The 22,424-nt window shown below is 42.1% G+C and overlaps 1 protein-coding gene across 1 annotated transcript in view; it reads right to left on the minus strand.

Moving 5' to 3' along the window:
• Positions 1-7,977: 7,977 nt before the first annotated feature.
• The window catches only part of LOC129325331 (intelectin-1-like), a 34,008-nt gene continuing 19,561 nt past the window's right edge, over positions 7,978-22,424 (minus strand). The window contains exons 2-7 of the mRNA XM_054973019.1: positions 15,304-15,450; positions 14,894-15,141; positions 13,198-13,356; positions 12,810-12,930; positions 11,068-11,171; positions 7,978-8,130 (exon numbers count right to left, since the gene is read on the minus strand). Of these exons, the coding sequence (XP_054828994.1) occupies positions 7,978-8,130; positions 11,068-11,171; positions 12,810-12,930; positions 13,198-13,356; positions 14,894-15,141; positions 15,304-15,450 (932 nt within the window). The remainder of the gene's footprint in view (positions 8,131-11,067; positions 11,172-12,809; positions 12,931-13,197; positions 13,357-14,893; positions 15,142-15,303; positions 15,451-22,424) is intronic.

Genomic DNA, 22,424 nt, shown 5'->3' on the forward strand with positions numbered 1-22,424 from the left:
GAGCTGCAGGAGATTTAAAGGGGAGGTCACCTGGCTTGGAGCCATATGCTGTGGGTAATGTTGCGTGACCAGCAGTGGATATGCCGTGTATGCCAATGCTGAGAAAGGCACACTATGGATGAAGTAAGCAAATAAATCATTAAGAGAACAAATTACCTTAGTGGTGTGTGTGGTGGTGGTGGTGGTGGTGGTAGGGAGGTCGGACTGTGCTAAAAGTGGAGAAAGCAGACGGCATCCGCCAGAAATTACTCTGACTCCTCACTTTACAACTATATGGGGCTGTGTGAATTGGCTTTCAAGCCAATAGTGTTGCTGCCATCAACTGATGTTCTCCTCTGAGAATGGAAGAGTATGAGCCAAACTACAAGTGACGCCTTACACAGGTTGGACACTAGTCGGCTTCCCTCAAGTTTTGATGGGAAATGTAGGCACCCTGGTTTTACAGCTTGGCTCTCCATTACAGCTGCAAGACCAGGATGCCTACATTTCCCATCAAAACTTGAGGGAAGCCGACTAGTGTCCAACCTGTGTAAGACGTCACTTGTAGTTTGGCTCTATGTCTCATGACACTTGATCCCATCCTTCCTTTACGGAGCTCGGAGTGACGGATGTGGTTCTCTCTTCCTCCTATTTGCTCCAGCATTTGCTTTTGACCATGGGTCAGGTAAATGGTTTAAATTTAACCATAAAAATTTAATCTTTAAAAAAAAATTGTAGACCAACTCTCCCCGAGTCCACACCAGTGTTCCAACCCACCCTCCTCCCAGCACATACTTACTACACAGTTTGGCTGTTGGGACGAAAGCTGAGAGCAGAAGCAGGAGAGCAAGTTGCCTCATTGTGGACTGCGGGGAAAATCAGAGGGGCAGCTAGTCAATGGCTTGTCTTCTGGGTGGGTGACCATTAAATAATATTTATTTAATTCATTTATATCCTGCCTTTCTCCCAGTGGGGACCCAAAGGGGCTTATATTATTCTCTCCATTTTATCCTCAAAACAACCCTCTGAGGTAGCTTAGGCTGAGAGTATGTAACTTGCCCAAGGTAACTCAGTAATCTTCCATAGCAGTGTAGGGATTCAAACCTGGGCCTTCTAGATCCTAGTCAGATGCTCTAACCACTACACTACACTGGCTGTCATCTCTAAATAATACAGATGTGCATTTGGATAGAAATAGAATCTGCACCTTATATACCTTTACTATAGGTATAATTTTTACTATACTGGACTTGGACTTCAGTGGTGCCTGGACTTGGTCTTCAGTGGTGCTCCGAAGCTGGTGCAAGGCAAAAGCATTGTTGAACCAGCTGGGAAGAGGGACCACAGTGCTAGTAAGTTAAGTAGAACAGAATTGTATGGCCTGTCCCCTGTTGCAGTCCATTAATCTTCCCAAAATGCTGCTCGAGGCAAACAGAGGATCCAGGAAAAGCATGAATGGCAACTGGGACTCTGCAGCAAGAAGGGGGAATCGGACGAAATTATTCCTCTGCTTCTGTTCCTGGGAAATTTCATTCTGGACCCAGCACACTATTTTCAGACAGGGTGTGCAAAGAACCGAGTCACAGAGGGGACAAGAGATGACGTTCCAGGCCTGATGGACAAATTTAAAAATCAAGTTATCAGCTGCAGTTTACAATTTGTAATTTTAGACTTAATTGTTCAATTCAATGCATAGTCTGAAAGCACCTGATGAAGCAACCTTGCAGAAGATGAAACCAATTTCAATCTGGTTAGTGTCTGGAGGGGAACAGGGCTGGCCCATTCACTAGGCACTCCTCGGGAATAGCCTGGGACACAAGGGGGAGAAGGGTGTCTACCAGTGTATGGCATCAGGAAGGGGCCCCTGACCTCAATGAGAAGCCTGCTGGACATCCTTCCGTGCAGGGGGTGAAGAAAGTGGGCAGCAGGCCCACTTCCCCATGTCACAGTGGGGTGATGAACAGGGTGGGCACCTGTTTTGGTGACTAGAGCACCAAAAATCTTGGGACCAGCCCTGAAGGAGAGACATATTTGAAAATCCAGTGAAACCTGCCTTCTCTCCCTTCCATTTTTATTATGCCCTTCATCCCATGAATTCAGGGTGGTATACATGGTTGTCTTCCTGACATTTTATTTTCACAACAATCCTGAGAGATAGACTGGGCTGAGACAGAGTTTCTTGGCTTCAGGGGGATTTGAACCCGGGTCTCCCTGAGGAATCCCACAATCAAATTATTATACACACTGTCTGTTAATTCTATAATGAAGGAAAGACGGGATAGTAATGCAACAAAATTTGTTTCCAGTAGTTCACATTTACCCATTAATTTAAACAGCATACCTGTCCTTCGAAGAAAAGTTGCCGGATCACCTGAACAGCAGCTTCCTCTTCTTTAGCTCAAAAACTTCAGCCTTCTGTCTTCTGTTCCCCTTGTTTATATTTATTAGCCCTGGTTCTCAAGTAGCTCAGAGCCCGGCAATCATAATAAGGAACTTTGATTGATGAGAACACAATTGTTTGCACACAGGGCAGGAGGTTGACAAATAAGGATCACATTATTTTCATCACTTCTTCCAGGAAAAGATGCCAATCCCTTGGACGGGGCATCCCCCCCTGTCAGAGTCTGGGTGGAAAATCAAGATTCATGATTTTCTGTATTTTATGCTCTTAATTTTGTAACTCTTGTATTTTATTGTTCTGTGCCACTCTGAGCCCATTTGTGGGGAGTGCAGGATATAAATACAATAATATAAAATAAACAAATAAAAATAAATATGCTAGAGTATGCTGAGAATTGAACATTGTCAGAGATCACTCGCTTTGCAGAGCTACATATCAACTAAAGAGTAGACCAGGAGAACTCTAGAAAGGTCAAAATGTCTCTGTTTATTCACCCTTAGGCCCTTTTTGAGATGACGGGGCTTTCCTTCATGTGACAATTGAGACCACGGGTGAGGAAATTGCTTGAAAACCCTGAGCATATCAGTTCCCTGCTTATTATTTACACCCTTTAACAGACCATCTTTTTAAAATAAAGTGTGAAGAGGGTTAGAAAGACACTTGTGTAAAAGTAGCACAGTAGCACAAGTACCCCCTCCTAGATACACATCTTAATGTGGTGAGAGGGTTCGAGTTAGTCAGTGAAGCAAAGACCAATACCATCAGGAGCAGAGCTCATTTTGAGGGGGAACGCCAGGAACGCAGTTCCGACAGTTCCCCAAAGAGGTCACATGTCAGGTGGCCCCACCAACTGACTCTCGGCCATTTGGGGCCCGTTTCAGCCTAGAATGGGGCCAAAACGGCCCGGATCAGGCCTCTGATGGGTGGTGGATTACTCTCCCACTCAGCAGTGGCCCGATCCTGACCATTTGGGGCCCCTTTTCAGCCCAAAATGGCAAAAGGGGGCCATTTTCAGCCCCTTTTTGCCATTTGGGGCCCAATTTCTGCCCTGAATGTCCAGGATTGGGTCCAAAACAGCCATGATAGGTGGCTGTTTATTAAATATTGTGAAGAGGTGCAAAGGGCCAGCCAGAAGGACCAAGGGAGGGGGGGACTAAGTGCCCTGTCCTTCCACTACTACATTTTAACTAAAGGATCTGATACCTTTGCTTACATCGAGAACACCATTTTACACAACCCTTTGTTAACAAGAAGCAGCTTAGGATGTATCCAAAGAAGAAGGTTTGTTTTCACCTGGCTTCCCAACTGGAGCCCTTATTATCATTATCATTATCATTATCATTATCATTATCATTATCATTATCATTATCATTATCATTATTCATAAACAAACATAACATAGTTGTAGTGGATTTTCCGAGCTGTATAGCCGTGGTCTTGGCATTGTAGTTCCTGATGTTTTGCCAGGAACTATACAGCTATAAAGCCCAGAAAATCCACAACAACCGTCATTGTCCGGCCGTGAAAGCCTTCGACAATACAAACATAACATATTTAAACGGTGAAATGCAAATCAGTTATGCTAATGACACACTTCTGGTGATGGCAAGGGGCGTGGCATATGCTAATGAGTTATGCTGATGAGTTATGCTAATGAGTTCCTCCAGCTCTTTTTCTACGAAATGACCCCTGATCAGGAGCACAAACTTAGTCAAAAGTCTAAATTTCTAGATGAGTCATGCAAGGAGACACCAGACTAAGATGCACCCATACCATTCAGTAATCAACGGTCACATCAGCAGAAAGGAACTGAGTGTTCCAATGATATAGGAGTGGAGGAATTCTTGAAATTTAGCTACTGGCAGCAACATTAATGGAAGGTTACACTGGTAGAGGATCTTTCACAGACAACAGTAGAGAGACTTCAGCCAGCAGTGACACTTTTGATTACTACTGTGCAGAAGAAGGCAATGGTAAACCCCTTCTGGTCATCTCTTACCTCAAAAACCCTATGATGAGATAATCCAAAATGAGAGAAGTGCTGCTAAGACAGGAACCCCAGGTCAGAAAGCACGCAATTGTCTACTGAGGAAGAGCAGAGGGCAAGTACAAATAGTGCTGTTCTTAATGATAACAACAACAACATTCAATTTATCTACTGCTCTTCAAGACAACTTAACACCTTCTCAGAGCTGTTTACAAAGTAGGTTATTATTATCCCCACAACAATCACCCTGTGAGAGCTTCAGAGAGCTGGGACTGTCCCAAGGTCACCCAGCTGGCTTCAAGTGGAAGAGTGGGGAATCAAATCTGTTTCTCCAAACTAGAGTCCCGTCACTAACCGCTACACCAAACTGATGGGATTGGATCAAAGCTGAAAGGACATCCAGTTGCTGATGTGTGGAGATGCATAATTGGAAGCAGAAGCTGGAGAAACTCTATTATGTCTGCTAAAACAAGACCAGGAACTGATTGTGGTGGTACAGATGTGAAATGTTAAGATCAAATCTTAGAATAAAGCTGCAAAGAAACACTAGAAGAATCACAGAGCCAAAATATAATCTAAATAACATTCCTGAAGAACTTGAAGACCATGTAAAGAAAATAGATTCATTTGAAATGAGAGATTTGAAGACCATGTAAAGAAAATAGATTCATTTGAAATGAGATGCTGGAGGAGAGTTTTGCTGATACTATAGATGGCCAAAAAGTCAAATAAGTGGGTTCTCTGTCAAATCAAGCCTGAAGATGAACTCTCTGGAATAGTCAATAATGCTAGGAAAAGTTGAAGGCTGTAGGAAAAGAAGACCCAAAATGAGATGGTTTGACTTAATAAAGGAAATCATGCCCTCCAGTTTGCAGGATCTGAGCAAGTCCATTAATGATAGGATGTTTTGGAGGTCTTTCATTCATATGGTCACCATAAGTCAGAAGTGACTTGACTGCACATAGCACACACATGCACTACACAGGCCAAATCCTACATACATGCATGGTGTGTGCAGAAAGGGTACTGGTCTTGTGCATTCAAATGATTCCCCTCTGGCTACTGTGTGTTGATCCACCCCACCACATTTTAGCTGGGCAAAACCATATCCCATCTCTTCTGTTCAAGTGAAGAGTAATTTCCTGGGAAAAGAATATCTACATTGCTCCCACAGTATCATTATCCCTCTTAAGCAGGTGACGTATCTAGAAACGTAAATTGGTAACCTCAGTGAAAGGTTTTATGTATGCAAATATATAACCTCAACAGAAGGTTTTATTTATTTAAAACATTTACACTCTACATGTTCAACCAACAGTATCTGGCAAACTTCAGAAATCAACACTGCAGTTCATGGATGGGAAGAGGCCATGGCTCGGTGGTACATGTTACTGATGGCTGCTGTGCTGTGTGTGAAACGGTAGGCTGTGCATTGCATGGTAACTTAGTGGTTACAACTATACATAGATGTACATGTGCATGAGAGATACAGGGGTGGATTCAACCATCCTCAGAGGAGACTTCCTCCAACTTAAGTGGTTCTTCCTCCAGCTGAAGAGCAGTTTGAGTTGGTGGGATGTTCATTAAGCTGGAGGAAGGCTTCAGACTTTGCTCAGTGGAGTGGTAGGATAGGGGGAGTATCTATCCCATGATGTTTTACCTGCTTGTCCATTCAGAGGTCTAGAGTCCTTGAGCACAGAGCTGAATCCTGAAGGGTGACAATTCCAGCATCTCACACTAAAAACATTTTAATAAGGCATCCACTCCATCCCCCCCCAATGATCCTGTCTCACTTTTCTTGAAATAACTGCTCAAATTGGCTCACAAAATTAATATCAACTAATTTACATTACTCAGACAAGTAACATAATAAACCGGTATGGTAGTGGCTCAATGGTATAGCATCTGCCTTGCATGTAGAAGGTCCCTGGTTCAATCCCAAGCATCTTGCTTTAAAAGAATGAGATACTGTATTTATCCAAAATAGTAGACAAACCCCTTAAAATGTTACACCCAACAGTTTTTTATAGTGTATACTTTTAATTTGTATATGAATGTAATTTAATGCCATTTTTTCTTGATGGCTCACTTGGAAAAATAAACCTTTTCTTCCTTTTGAGTAGTAGGTGATTTGAAAGACCATGCATAGCTGCTGCCACCAGTCAGAGAAGGCAATACTGGCCCTGATAGATGAGGTTCACTAGGAGGTGTCTTTTTGTGTGTTTGTGTGTATGACAGTTAGCACCTGGTTGTCACCATTTTTATTGTATATTGTGAGTAACTGCATGGCCTGGGCTGCCACTGATTTTATTTGCCTTCCTACAATGGGGGAAGAAGGAGAAGGAGGAAGAACTCTGAGGTAAAAGACTCTTTGGCCTGAATACTGTCCTATTACCCCAACACCCTGGCCTCTCCTTTCCTTCTGTTTAAACCCCAGCTGCCAAAATATCCTTTAAAAGGAGGTACACATGCTTTTATTAACTCAATGGTAATGTGTAGCTTTATTTGGCTAAATGTAGCTTTACTTATTTATTTACAGAAAATAAGTTATAGAAACAGTTCTAGTTTTTTGTGTGGAAAAAAAAACAGTAAGACAGATATACAACTGGCTCGCAACTCCATTCCCCAGAAGTTATGCTTTTCCCCCTGTAGGGAGTTGACTGACTGAATCTGAGCCTGAGAGCTAAGCTACCAGAGACGAATTACACAAGGAGGAGCATGTGAAGGGGATCCCAATGTTAGCCGGGGCGCTGTGTTTTAAAAGAGATCGGAAGGCTTTGTCAATTTCCCCTCTCTACAGAGCCAGGGAGATGGCTGCTCAGAGGGTTTGTCTATTTCCTCTTTGCCTCTTAGAAGGAAACTGACAGAGCCTTCCAGAGGCAAAGAGGAAATTACTTGAAATCTATTTGTAAACATTTATATATGTGTGTGTGTAGCCTTTTTCAGTACTTCCCCCAACTTGTGGGTTGCCACTGGTCAATAGTTTACTGTTGGGGTGAGGCTTCCTTGTAGCTTGCTTGCTGAGGCTGCTGACTCCTGCAAGCAAGCTGGCCACTTAGGGCTTGGGCTTGCTTGTGGTGGCTGGCCCAGCCTACCAGCTTGTTTGGTCTCTGCTGCAGTGATTGCTTGGGTTGCCTTTGGAGCAGTAGGGGCAGCGTGGCACCTGGCTGCCTGGTGTTTAGGTCCCCAGCATGGGAACTGGGGCAGCTGCCCTGGATGCCCCATGCCCAAAACAGCCCCTAGTTTTTGCTTTGGGTTTTGATTAACTACTTTCCAAATAGACACTCTGAATTCAGAGATGTCTGGCTGCCCATCGTAGGAAACTGGATCCTGGATTTGAGGACCCATTGGTCACCTCCAGCTGTGAGTGTTCTTAGGTGAAACTTGCTGGGACCAGCACATTTTCTATGGTGACGGCGCATGTTTGGCATCCTGTTCTACTGTGAAATCCTTTACTTGGAAGCCTTCTCAGAAGAACAAATGGCACAAAAGGTGCATCTCCATACAGTTATTTTAATTTTCAATTCCATTGACAGTATATAACCACAGAGGACAGGTTTTCATGCTCAAGATTGTGCTCCAGGTACTTCTGTTTCTAACACACCATCTATTAACGGTAAAAGAGCAGAACAGCAGATTCAGTTATCTCTTTAGAAACGCTCCAGCCACGGTGTGTCCCATAGCCATGCCCGTCAAAGCCGGTGAAATCCCCACACTGCCGAGGAGCTGCTTCTGGGAAAAATCCTCCTCCGCCAATACAGTGCTAAGAAAAAGAAGGGAGAGTAAAACAAATGGTACCAACTGGGAGGAGCTGCCATCCCTGTGGAGATGGGATTAGAACTGGGCCATGAAGAACAAATCTAAATTCAGCAAATGTTATTCTCAATTGAAAATACATACAAAATAGGGAGAGGTCAACATGGCGACTGACTGAGAGACACACTCCGGCGGGTTCTCATGCCAGTTGTTTCCTGGGCTCATTGCCAGGCAGGGTTGGGAAACCAGCCTGAACCCGTATCAGTATCATTACTGGTATGTTCCAGCTTATACGTATCAAGGGGGGAGTTTGGGGCTCTTTTTAATTAAAGAGCTCAAGATTATTCTGTGTTCTGATGATGTAGCAACCATCAATGCAGGAACACGCTGAGGCCCCATTCCAACCTCATAAAATTCATAAGAACTCCATTTAAATATTTAATATTCAACATGTTTTTCCCCTCCTTTTTCATCTTTTCTGCTTTTTTTATTCCTCTATGGTTTGAAGAATGAACTGGGCTGAAAAATAAACTGACATTCAACACCTTAAAAAATTCAACACTTAAAAAGAATCTATTTGTTGGATGCTGGTCTGATTTTAAAGCAGAGATAAGAAGATTTAAACAGCCACATGATTTATTAGTATAGTTTGACTAGCTAATTTTGATATCTATACTGAATACCAGTGTTTATACTTATATTGATACCTCTATTGAATACCAGTGTTTATTAATTATTACAAAATTAACAATAGCACTAAAGTATTATCTACACAATGTGTTAACCTAAGATTTAGACTATTTATCTGCTCACCTGGTTATTTTGCTATATGAATGTTGGATATATTGAATGCTGAATATTGAAAAATGAACTTATAAGTATAGTTTTATAAATATATTGTTATATGGGTAAGTTGCATATGATCTTCAGGAGACAAAAGAGATTAGCTAAACTTGAGAAAATGGGCAAAGGCACCAGAATAGCAAAGGAGTGAACTCTCCTCAGAGGACAACTTCAATATATTAGTGGAGAAAGTAATGTCTTCCATGTCACGACAGTTTCAAACTTTATCTACTGATGAATTGGTTTGGAAGACACAGGTGAAGATAAAATTTAGGGAAGACATACAAAATCTAAGAACTGAGTTATCTTCTGTACTACAAGACATCAGTAAAAAACCTCAGGAAAATAAACAAGATATTAAAGATATCAAGGACCCGCAGAAAGGACTCAGAGGCACACAGAAACAAATTCAATTAGTACAAAAACTACATGCAGGCTTCTTCATAAAAGCAGAACAGAGAATAGAAATTTTGGAAGCAAAACTCAGGAGCAACCAATTGAGATTTCGTGGGATTCCAGAAACACTTGGGAACTTGGGCTTAGAGAATGTATTCCAAAAGTTAATATAAAGTTATTTGAAAGTACAAGGGGATTTCCCAATTGTATATTTATGTGACAAAGGCTAAATTAACTTCTTATATGCTTAACAGACCAATTTCAGAACTTCAGGAAAAACAGAATGCCTTTTTTGATTATGTGCCTGAAAGATAAGGATTTTTTTTTAATACGCTGAATATAAAATAGCAAGTATAATGCATTTTAACATAAATAAGTGAAGGGATGGAGAGGAGAAATGCTATGTAGTTTAAATAATCTGTTATATATTCTGTTTTTGATATTCTGTTTATTCTTTAATGTTCCTTTTTGTTATATTATTATGTGGTTTTAATACTATGCTTACTGTCTAATCTTACATTCTGTTATATCGTTTGCTTTTGATATTCTTTCTACAGTTCAATGCTATTTCCTTTTTTATTACATAATTTTTTTAAAAAAATACGTACAAAATAGGGACTGGAGCTAAAATGGGTTAGAAGCAGTAAGGCAGCAATATGTTATTTGGACCCCCCACCCAAAAAAATAGCATACCATTTTGGGATGCATTAATAAACACACTGAATACTAGACAGATGCACCTCTTGAGCAGCACTGGTTTGGCCTCAGCTTGTTTCGGTGATTACCTTTCCATACAGAGTCCAACAAATAGGTAACTATGTTACAGAGCTAGTTTCAGGTGGGCTTGCTGTAGAACAGCAAGTATCTGATCTGATGAAGGGAGCTTTGACTCTCAAAAGCTAGGTATTGGTTATCACATACAAAGCTCTTCATGGCCTTGGCCCAGCATACCTATGGGACCACCTCCCTCCCTATGTTTCTCCATGGCAGCTCTGCTCATCGGAACAGGTGCCAACCTGCACATGGGCGAAATTAATAACAGTCCATCCATGGGCTTTGTCTGAGGTGGCCCCTACCCTGTGGAACGGTCTGCCCAAGGAGGTCAGGAGAGCCCCCACGCTCCTAGCTTTCCATAAATGATGTAAAACCAAATTATTCAAAAAGGATTTTGTACTGTAGGGAGGGGCTTTCAGATGCTTCGCTAATGAGTTACGGATCATAAACTTCACCACTATATCACCTTATGTACTACTGATCGTCTTAAATATGTGCTCCTATGAGCTACTTGTGTGGTCTAATGTCATCCCGAGAATTGCTTATGTTCTGTTTCAGCATTTTTTCAGCTCTGTACTGCATTCTTACTAATGCTATGTCCTTGTAAAATTGTGTTTATTTACCTTATGGCATTGTTTATGGAAATTTGCTTGAAACTGATTGTTCTGGTCTCACATTGTGTAATCTGCTTTGAGTCTCAGTGAGAAAGGCGGACTATAAATGACACTGAATGAATGAATGAATGAATGAATGAATGAATGAATGAATGAATGAATGAATGAATGAATGAAGCTTATATCCAGGAAATAATGGTCTTTAGGGTGCTACTGGGCTTGATTCTTGCTGTATGCTATGGAGCTTGGCTGTTGTTGTCAAAAGGTTTGAGAACCATCCCTGGTTGAGGCTAAGAGCATGAAGCCAGGTTACTCACGTGTTCATTGTGACATCCTCTGACTTTAACCCCAGCACAGAGAGCCATGGCTGCTTTCTCATGATTGAACACTCGGAACTGAATGAAGCCAGGATCGAATTGAGCTGAGAAAATACAAAGAAGAAATCATAGATGGTAGGAAAGGCTGGAAGAATGAAGGGATGGCAACAAAACTGTCTGCTGAACACTGCTTAAAATAACTGATGATGGGAATTCCTTGCCTATCAGCTTCAAACTCCACATTTCCACAGAGAACATCTGCCATCCTCCCGAGGCGGGTGCCACATTTTGCAGGAGTGAATGAAAAGCACTGTTCTCATAACCAATAGAAACACCTATCGCCCGCTATAACTCCTCTATTAAAATTGGAATAGATAAGTGGCAATGGTTTGTATTGTATTAATTACCATTTTTAAAGCCCTTAGAAATGATGCTGTGTTGTAGCAGTAAAAAAAAAAGGCACCTATGTGGGTGGGGCCCAGTCTTGATCTCATTAAATCTTGAAAGTTAAGCAGGGTCGGGATTAGTTAGTAATTGTATGGGAGACCTCCAACAAAGACCAAGGTTGCAGAGGCAGGCAGTGGAAAGCCACCTCTGTTAGAGCTAAACTACACAAGACGCCTGACACGTGTCATGTTCCCACAAGTTTAAGTGTGAAGTGTATTTAATCCCCATCCCTGAACCCCCAGAGGAAAACCTGAGCAGAACACGGTGGGAAGGGGGATGTCAGAAGAGCAGCAGCAGCAGAGCCAGAAGAGAAAGAGTCAGCGAGGGAAGCCTGAAGAGAACCAAGCCTGAAGCTGACAGGCAGCTAGCAGTGGCAGAAGGAGCTGCTGAGGCTGCCACCACCGCAGCTGCTGGACTCAACCATCCCTTCTCACAAAAAGGGAGAGGAGACTTTATCCCCCTGAGCCTGGAGCTCTGTGGGAAGGGATGGTTGAATCTACATTTCATTAGATCTTGGAAGCTAAGCAGGGTCGGGCTTGGTTAGTAATTGTATGAGAGACGTCCAAAACAAGACCAGGGTAGTTATGCAGAGGCAGGCAATGGCAAACCACCTCTGTTCGTCTCTTGCCTTGAAAACCCCAGCAAGGGTTGCTATAAGTCAGCTCTGACTCGACAGCATTTTCCACTACCACCATGTGGATGGAACTGTTGGAGAGCAGGAAAATATGCTTCATGTCTTCCAAACAGTACGACTGTGCTTTTGAGCTGGGCTCCTTCCCATAGCATAGGAGCAAAGTGGGTTTGGGAAAGAGTGCCTTGAGGGCGGGGGTAACTCAGAAAGAAGACATTCACAGTACGAGATGCAGAAGATCAATAAAAGGGCTCCAGTTGGGAAGCCAGGTAAAAATAAACCTTCTTGTTGGATACATCCTAAGCTGCTGCTTGTTAACAAAGGATTGTGTAAAATGGTGTCATCAATGTAAGCAAAGGTATCAGATCCTTTAGTAAAAATATATAAGAGGAAGGATGGGGCACTTAGCCCTCCCCCCCCTTGGTCCTTCTGGCTAGCCCTTTGAATCCTCTTCAAAATACCCAGTTTCTTTTCTCACATTTTTTTTTATCTAGAGTTGTTGTCATCTACTTGTGAGGCTCACTATGAATACATGAATAAGGAGGTATAGAATCTATAGATGAGGAGGGAGAATCACAAAACTCAAGTTGGTTCCTGCTTGTTTTGTCACAACAGAGGTTTTGACAGAGTGACTGCAGAATCTGAGCAAATGAAAAAGTCTTACTTCGCCCATTTGGAGAATAATACCAAGCTGTCTTCTGGGCATCACCCGCATCGTAGACAACAGGCACCGCTGGGCCATTGTTAGCTGGGCAATGGCCAATTCCAAATTTCACAGGGTATTTCTGAAAGGAAAAGCAAATTGTTTACTGCTTTCCATTTATGGGCCAACTGTTAGGAGGGCAGGATAATATATTGTGATATCTCTGTTACCATTTATTTACAAAATATTCAAGTTGAGCAAATATTTGTTGAGTGTAAGTCTCTGTGATTCAAAATAGGGGACTAAGATCCATAAACCCCATGAATACTTGTCTTAACTCTCATCTTCCTGAACTCCAAATGCTGAATTATCAGGCAGAAATTTTGAGTCACCAAGCAACTATCATTACCTGGTAAAGCTGGAGAAGGTTACCTCCTTCGGCAGCCAAGAACCCAGTTTCGGTGTGGTACCTCAGTAGGGAGGTGTCCCGCCATTTTTTCATTGGGGTTTTGTTGGGAACATGCCATATAGCCAGATCTCTTGCTGCCAGGTCATAATAGCCAGGATTCTGGAAAGCAAGGAAGGAGAGAGGGATTTTTAAAAAAAACATGAAGGCATTGAAGACCAAATGGTAAGCAGACATTTGTTAAAGGAAAGTGTATCACTAGATCTAAATTCATGGATTTAAATGTATGGATTAAGAACCATGAACAATAGAAAAAAGAGGGCTTTTATGTTTAACTTAGAACAAGTAAGATTCTGAAAATGATCTATATTTGTGATGGAGAAAATTGGAAATCAATCTGTAGTTTAGTTTAAGGGTTTCCTTTTCTTTTTTTTTCACTTGTCTATGTATTGTTGGTGTGTCTTCCTTTTAGAATGTTTTTTATCCTTTATGTTTGTTGCCTGTGGTTTTTATGTTATTGTTTATAGCTTAAATAAAGAAAAATTATAACTGGACTAGGGCCGTTTCCAGACGGCTTACCTGGCTCCGGAACGTTGCGCCATCTTGCGGGGAAAACACGATATTTTGCGTTTTCTCTGCAAGATGGCGCAACGTTCCGGAGCCAGGTAAGCCGTCTGGAAACGGCCTAGATCTAAATTCAGAAAAGAATGTTAGAGCAAATGGGAAGGACCATTGTTGATCACGATCCTTGAGAACAAGGCAAGGAAGAGTGAATATCAGAAGCTGCTTTATGCTGTCAGACCATCAATCTGTCTCTCTAAGTACTGTATATTCTGGCACAGCTGTCGAGACACTTCACAGTTTCATCCAGGGCTTTCCCCCAGTCCTCTTACATGTGATTCTTTAATTGGATTTGCTGCCGGTTGAACCTGAAACCTTGTTCATGCAGTTCATGTGCTTGATTGCTAGCCCCTGAATATATGAAGCCGCCATCAGCTGAGTCAGTCTAGTCTGTTCAGATTGCTCTCAGTTTCTTAACATCTCAGAATACAACTGCAGAATAAGATCTCGGAATAGGATCCCAGTTCTGCTGCTGGAATCCTTTTAAACCAGAGATGGCAGGGATTGAACCTGGGATATTCTGCATGAAAGCAAGTGCTCTCCCAAATAACATGTGAAGTGACTGTCTCTTGAGTGAGACCATTAGTCCATCCAGCCCAACAGTACTACTTGGAAGTGGCTCTCCAGGGTCTTATGCAATGAAAACTTTCTACTTGAGATCTTTTAACTAGTGATGCTGGGAGCTGAAGTTCTCCAGGAGTAGCTAAACTACTTAAAGTGGTGTAACAATTTCCTTGTAACCAATTCAAGCAAGTTAATATCTTACAGCCTAAACAACAAAAAGGCTTGAGTAGATTTTCAGTGCAGTCCTATGGAGAGTTACTCCAGTCTAAGGCTATTGACTTCAATGGGCTTAGACTGGAGTAACTCTGCATAGGATTGCACTGTTATTGTGGCATAAGGTGACATAAGCCAAAACCACTTCAAGATTCTTCCTTGGAAACTTTTATAGGCAGGCTGGGCCCTGCCGCTGAGTCAGTTTAGCATGCCTTATATGTACACAGTTAACCTAGATGATATATTGTCTCTATGGTTCCCTCTACTCTAGTCCTGACAACTTGTAGGAAGAATTCCTCACCTTGTAATCATCACTGGTTGAGGCCACGGCTGACCCAAAGGTGGAGTTATTGGACCAGTTTCCATCTCCTTCTGGGTAGTTGGGGTTGTTCCCTTGTTGGCTGGACCAACGATCCCCCACAGTGCACTTCCCATACATGTTGTTCTCATGGACACTGGCCACCAGAGTCCAACCTCCTCCATTGGTGGTCATGTCACAGAAGGTTTGGTAGATCTCACCATCTCCTGTCTCCAAGAAATACAACCCATCTGCAGTGGCCCAGAAGGTTGTGTGGTGTGTTAAAAAAAAAGAATTTTGTTATTCAGTGCTATTGATATTGATTAATGTTATTATTTCAGAGACCTAAAATGGGATTTTAACGTAGGGTGCATTAAATTTTCTGTCTGGTGGGCACAGACTTCATATCTTACCTGTGGCCCCTTGTTGGGATTCCTTGATTTGTTTGCAGCTTTGAGGCAGGGTCTTCTGTGGAGAGTTTGGAAGCCAGGAAGCCCCTCCCCATCTTGCTAGAAGACTGAGGATGTCTTGCTTCAGTGAAGTGAAGCAGCTGTCACTGCCTATATATACAACCGAAGTTAAATTTAATGGGGAGGGAATCTAGAACTATAACCCTTTAGGATAACTGGAACAGCAAAGTCACTGCTATCTTGGACTTGATCCTCACTGGTTGACAAAGTGAGAGTAGTGGGCAGCCTGGGTTGCCATGACCATGTAATGTCAGTCTTGGGGAAGGGAAAAACTGTATGTAGTCAGACCTATAGGTCAGATTTCAGGAATACAGATCTTAACAAACTGAAAGTGATGCTATATAGAATCCCAGAAAAGGGAGTTCAAGGGGCTGGGAGTTTCTTAAAGGTGAAATACTGAAAGCCCAATCACAAATGATTCCTCTGAGAAGGAAAAATGGAAGAAGTCTTAAGAAGCCAAGGTATGTCCATAAACAGCTTTGTAAAGACTTGAGAAATTAAAAAAATCATTTAGGATATGAAAGGAGGGCCTTATAACCAAAGATGACTATAAACAAATAACTAGTGCTTGTAGGAAGAGTGTTAGAAAAGCTAAAGCTGAGAGCCAAGCTACAAGTGACACCGTACACAGGTTGGACACTCGTCAGCTTCCCTCAAGTTTTGATGGGAAATGTAGGTGTCCTAGTTTTACAGCTTGGCCCTCCATTACAGCTGCAAGACCAGGATGCCTACATTTCCCATCAAAACTTGAGGGAAGCTGACAAGTGTCCAACCTGTGTACGGTGTCACTTGTAGCTCGGCTCTCAGTATGAGCGCAGGCTAGAAAGAGATGCTAAAAACAACAAAAATAGATTCTTTACTTATGTTCAAAGTAAAAAAAAAAGAGCAAGGACATGATAGGCCCATTGCAGGGACAGAGAAGTGAAGAGAGGGCAGAACTGCTCAATTCCTACTTTTTCTCAGTCTTCTCCTGCGAGGGAAATGGTGCTCAACATTGAAATAACAGAACACATGATGAGGGAAGGGAGTGGCAGCCTAGGATGGGCATAGAAGTAGTACATAAACACCTAATTTCTTTAAATGAAACTAAGTCCTCAGGGCCGGATGAATTGCGGCCAAGGGTACTAAAAGAACTTGCAGTGTAATTTCTGAACCTCTGTCTATTATGTTTGAGAATTCTTGGAGATCAGGCGAGGTGCCAGAAGATTGGCGGCAGGCAAATGTTGTCCCCATCTTGGAGAAGGGGGAAAAGTAGGGTTTGGGTAACTCCTGACCTATCAGCTTGACGTCTATCCCTAGAAAAGTTTTAGAACAAATCATCAAACAGTCAGTCCTTGAGCATTTAGAAAGGATGGCTGTGATTACTAAGAACCAGCATGGGTTTCTCAAGAACCAAGTCATGTCAGACTAACCTTATCTCTCTTTTTCAGAAAGGTAATGCCTTGCAGGATTAGGGGAATGCTGTAGACATTATTTATCTTAAATTCAGTAAGGCTTTTGATAAGGTTCCACATAATATCCTTGTTGACATGTTGGAAAAATGTGGTCTGAATCCTATTACTCTTAGGTGGATCTGTAATTGGCTGATAGATCTCACCCAAAGAGTGCGTGTTAATGGTTCCTCATTTTCTTGGAGAAGAGTGACAAGTGGTATGCGTCATGGATCAGTCCTGGGACCTGTTTTGTTCAAAATTTTAATAAATGATTTGAATGAAGGAATAGAAGGAATGTTTATTAAATTTGCAGATGATACTAAATTGGGAGGGACAGTAAACACGGCAGCAGACAGGACACAGGATGATCTTGACAGGCTGGAAAACTGGGCTAAAAGAAAATGAATTTCAACAGAGATAAATGTTAAGTTCTGCATTTGGGTAGGAAAAATCAAATGCATAACTATAGGATGTGGAAGACTTGTCTTGGCACTAGTATGTGTGAAAATGATCTAGGGGTCTTAGTAGACCTTACACTGAATATGAGTCAGCAATGTGATGTGGTAGCTAAAAAGGCCAATGCGATTTTGGGCTGTATCAACAGAAGTATCGTTTCCCGATCACACAAAGTGATGGCATTGCTCTACTCTACTCTGGTTAGACCTAACCTAGAGCATTGTGTTCAGTTTTGAGCACCAAAATTTAAGAAGGATATAGACAATCTGGAACGTGTCCAGAGGAGGGTAACAAAGATGGTGAGGGGTCTGGAGACCAAGTCCTATGAGGAAAGGTTGAAGGAGCTTGATATATTTAGCCTGAAGAGGAGATGACTGAGAGGTGATATGTTAACCATGTTTAAGTACATGAAGGACTGTCATATAGAGGATGGTGTGGAGTTGTTTGTTTCCATTGCCCCAGAAGGTCGTACCTGAACCAATGGGTTAAAATTAAATCAAAAGAGTTTTCGGTGCAACATTAGGAAGAACTTCCTGACAGAGTGGTCCCTCAGTGGAATAGGTTTCCTCATGAGGACTCTCCTTCTTTAGAGGTTTTTAAGGAGAAGCTAGACACAGCCATCTGACAGCAATGCTGATTCTGTGAACCTAGGCAGATCATAAGAAGGGTACATCAGTGCTTTGTTCTCTCGCCCCCTTCTTACATGCCTGGGGTAATGCCAATTTGGGTCAGGAAGCAATTTTCCCCAGACCAGTTTGGCTAGGTTTCCTGACATGTTTTGCCATCTTCTTGGCATGGAGGAGGGATCACTGGGGTGAGGACGGGGAGGTAGTTGTAAATCTCTTGCATTGTGCAGGGGGCAGGGCTAGACGACAGTAGAGGTACCTTCCAATCCTATGATTCCAAGTGTTCAGACTCCGATCTCGTTGCCAAAATGAAGGCATGTTAAACGTGCATTGTTACCTCCACTGGCCCCCTGAACAGAAACACCGAACTGTCTCCCCCTCCTGGCCTCCCTACACTCCTAGCGCCTATGGAGATAGAGGGATAGGGAGGCTCTTTATTAAATCAAACCTGATAGCCTTACTATGACTTAAAGGCAGCAAAACTCTATCTCTTGATGCGACAGGTAGGTCTAAGTGAGTAACTGTCATACCCCTTAATCGGGGTTTGTTTTGTGTTCCCATGAGATCCCCCACATCCTGTCAAAAATGAATGACCGGGACCAACATAGACTTTAAAAATCATTATATTAGGAGAGCCATCTTGAGAATTTGGAATATAAACTGAGACGATCACCACTTTGGATTTCAACACAGGAAGCTTTCTATAGTAGTGAAATGATAACTAAACAGAGATGGTTGACATATGGAGAACCAGGGCTTTTTTTCAGCAGGAACACGGTGGAACAGAGTTCTGGAACATCTTGAAAAGGGTAACATGGCTGGTGGCCCCGCCCCCTGATCTCCAGACAGAGGGGAGTTTATATTGCCCTCTGCGCCGCTTGGCGGCACGGAGGGCAATCTAAACTCCCCTCTGTCTGGAGATCAGGGGGCGAGGCCACTGGCCATGTGACCATTTTCTCCCACTGAGTTCCACCACTTCCTTTCCTAGAAAAAAAGCCCTGTGGAGAACTATTAGAGTTCTCACAAAGAGATTGTAAAATGAAGACAAGGGAAGATCTAATAGCTCAAGGTTATAAATGTCAATGGTTCTTCTATGCACAATTGATTGAAATGTTTAAATTAGATAAAAAATACGAAGGTTTAAATTAGATTAAAAATATGGGGCTTTGATTACGATAAAACAGTTTGAAAAAGAGCTTTGAACAAATGATGAATATGTTATTGCTAAAATGTACAAACTTTTGTTGAAATTTGAAACAGAAGGAGAATGTGTGAAAGACTGTATAGTAATGGTTGTTGTGGGTTTTCCGGGCTGTATTGCCGTGGTCTTGGCATTGTAGTTCCTGACGTTTCGCCAGCAGCTGTGGCTGGCATCTTCAGAGGTGTAGCACCAAAAGACAGACACTGAGAGATCTCTGTCTTTTGGTGCTACACCTCTGAAGATGCCAGCCACAGCTGCTGGCGAAACGTCAGGAACTACAATGCCAAGACCACGGCAATACAGCCCAGAAAACCCACAACAACCATCGTTCTCCGGCCGTGAAAGCCTTCGACAACACTGTATAGTAAAATGGGCTAAAAACTTTGGGTATAATATACAAATGCTCCAGTGAGAAGATATGTGGGTAAAGGGGCTTAAATTCACTTTGAGTTCCACATAAAAGAATTTTTTTACAAAATGATGTATCGGTGGTATATGTCTCCTGATAAATTAGCAAAAATGAGTAAAGGTATGTCAAACAAATATTGGAAATGTGAACAACATGAAGGTACATCTTTGGTGGACTTGTGTTAAAGCAAAAAAAAATTGGTCACAAATCCATATGTTGGATTGAAGATCAATATACAATTTAAACCAGAAGCCTTTTTGTTGGGATGAATGGACAAACAGTTGGAAAACAAACATGGTATCTATTTCTATATATGACAATGGCGGCTAGGCTTTTATATGTGCAAAATGGAAAAGTATAGTATTGCCTTCAATGGATGACTGAATTGTGAAAATGACAGAGTTAGTGGAGATGGCTAAACTAACAGCTCTGATCAGAGATAAAATGCTGTCTACTTTCATGGTTAATTGGAAACTCCTTATTGACTTTCTGTGTGAGACGAGAAAAAAATGAATTGATGATTTGGGGATTTGATTTCTAAGAAGTTAAATTTGAGAAAAAGAAATAGAAGTGGGGCAAGAAGTTAAATTTGAGAAAAAGAAATAGAAGGTAAATTTTAGAAGTATTAAAACTACAAGTATAATGTGTGTAAAGATATAATAGGTGTTGTAGAGGAAAATGGAAAATGAAATATATATCATTTTTCTTTGTTTTTTCTTTCCATTAACTTTCATGTCTTTCTTTTTTCTTTCTATTCTTTTTTCTTTAATTTTTCCTTTATTTGGCCTTTAATCTTATTAATAAAATAAAAATTATTACCAAAAAAAATGAATGACCAGGGCTTGCAGAATAATAACCGAACATTTCATTCCTATCCAGAGTGTCCCTCACTGTACAGACCTGCCTGGTCACCTCATAAAGTCCTTAATCTACAAAGTAAATCAACAGATCAGCTAAGCTTGGTCAGCCTTGGTTAGTAATTGAATGGGAGACTTCCAATGAAGACCAGAGTTGCAGAGGGAAGCAATGACAAACCATCTCCGTAAGTCTCTTGCCATGAAAACATCACTAGGTGTTGCCATCAGTCAGCTGTGACTTGAGGGCACTCTTCACTCCAACCTGGCTTGGAGACACATGCTGTGGGTAGTGTTGAATGACCAGCAGTGGACTTTTGGTGTATGCCAATGGTGAGAAAGGCACGTTATGGATGAAGTAAACATCACTAGGAGAGCAAATCACCTTAGTGTTGCATGTGGTAGGGGACGGGCAGAAGGTTGGGCTGAACTAAAAGAGGAATAAGCAGACTGTGAATCTGGGCATGATGACAGATATTTCATGACACTCCTCTCCCCCAGTACCTTAGTTTCCAGTGCAGGAAACAAAACTGTACTTCTCAGGGTAGCATTTTCTAAATCTGAAACCCAGCTAGGAGAAGAGTGATTGGAGAAGTGGTTTGGGGAGTGGGCAGGGAACAACATATGTCGGAGAAGTGTTCATCACTCCCCTCTGTGTGTCAGCCAGAAGTGATTCCCGCTCATCCATTTAAAACTATTTCTTATCAAGCAAATAGTTTTGCTGGCATCACTTGATCTTCTGCTCCGAGAACAGAAGAATACATCCAGTGTTAAGTTGGCCCCATCGTTCCTTTCAACTGAGTTTGGAGTGAAGGATGTGGTTCTGCTTCTGACCAGGGGTCAGGTTTATGGTTTAAACTTAACCATAAACATTTATTTTTTTTGACATTTTCTAGACAAACTCTCCCAAATTCCACACCAGTGTCCCAACCCATTCTCCTCCCAGCACATACTTACTACAGAGTTCGGCCTTTGGGATGAAAGCAGAGAGCAGAAGCAAGAGAGCAAGTTGTTTCATTGTGTACTGTGGGAAAAATCAGAGGGGTAGTTGACCACTAAATAACATTTGTTTAATTCATTTATATCCCATCTTTCTCCCAGTGGGAATCCAAAGTGGCTTATATTCTTTCCATTTCCTCCTCACAACAGCCTTCTGAGGTAGTTTAGTCTGACAGTGTGTAACTTGCCCAAGTTCACCCAGCAAGCTTTCACAGCAGAGTAGGGGATTCGAAGCTGGGTCTTCCAGATCTTAGTCTGATGCTCTAACCTCTACACACACTGGCTGTCCTCTCTAAATAATAGGGATGTGCATTTGGATAACAATGGAATCTGAACCGTATACACTATTTCTTTACTATAATTATAATTTCCACATATTCTAATAGCAAACTGATGAGAGCCTTGCTATAAGTGACATTTTACACGTGAAGGACACTTGATCATTTTCGCAAGTCTTTCTGGGAACTGAAGTCCCTCTCCCCCATCCCTTTTCCTTCTGTTCCCCTCTCTGTTAGAATCACTGCCTGAAGAGAGGACTTCCGGTTTGGGATCCATGGAGGTCTAACGCAGCTCCACTTGCGGAGCTGACCGGACTGCCGTTTTAACCGGCCGGCGGGGTGAAAATAGCCCGCGGCCGACTGCTCTCAGGCGGAGAGCAGGCAAAGAACGCTCAAGACCCTAGGGTGAGATAGATCTCGGACGAGGGGGGGCTCTACACAACGGGTCCCCGCTCGATCCTTGAGGTCCCACCTTGCGACGGGTCGGCTACAATCTCTGCGGCAGTTTTGGGGCCAATTCGGCTGGCATAAGACCTACATACCCAAGCTTCGATTGGGGGAAGAAGCTGAGAGGAGAACTTAAAATCGAAACAGCGATTACAACCCGAGAAAAGTGAAGAGAAGGTAAAGATCATTATCTTCTGATACGGGACAGATTGATAAAAACAGAGAGGAAAAAAAGTAGATTTTTAAACTGCAACAGACTAGTGAAAAGGAGGGGAAGACTCGGCAGGAGTTGTATTTGAAAAGAGACTAAGTTTAAAGAAGTTATTAAAGAAAACGGACTATTGTTTTGAATACTTGTGGC

This window comes from Eublepharis macularius, chromosome 1, assembly GCF_028583425.1.
Source record: "Eublepharis macularius isolate TG4126 chromosome 1, MPM_Emac_v1.0, whole genome shotgun sequence".
Lineage (NCBI taxonomy): Eukaryota > Metazoa > Chordata > Lepidosauria > Squamata > Eublepharidae > Eublepharis > Eublepharis macularius.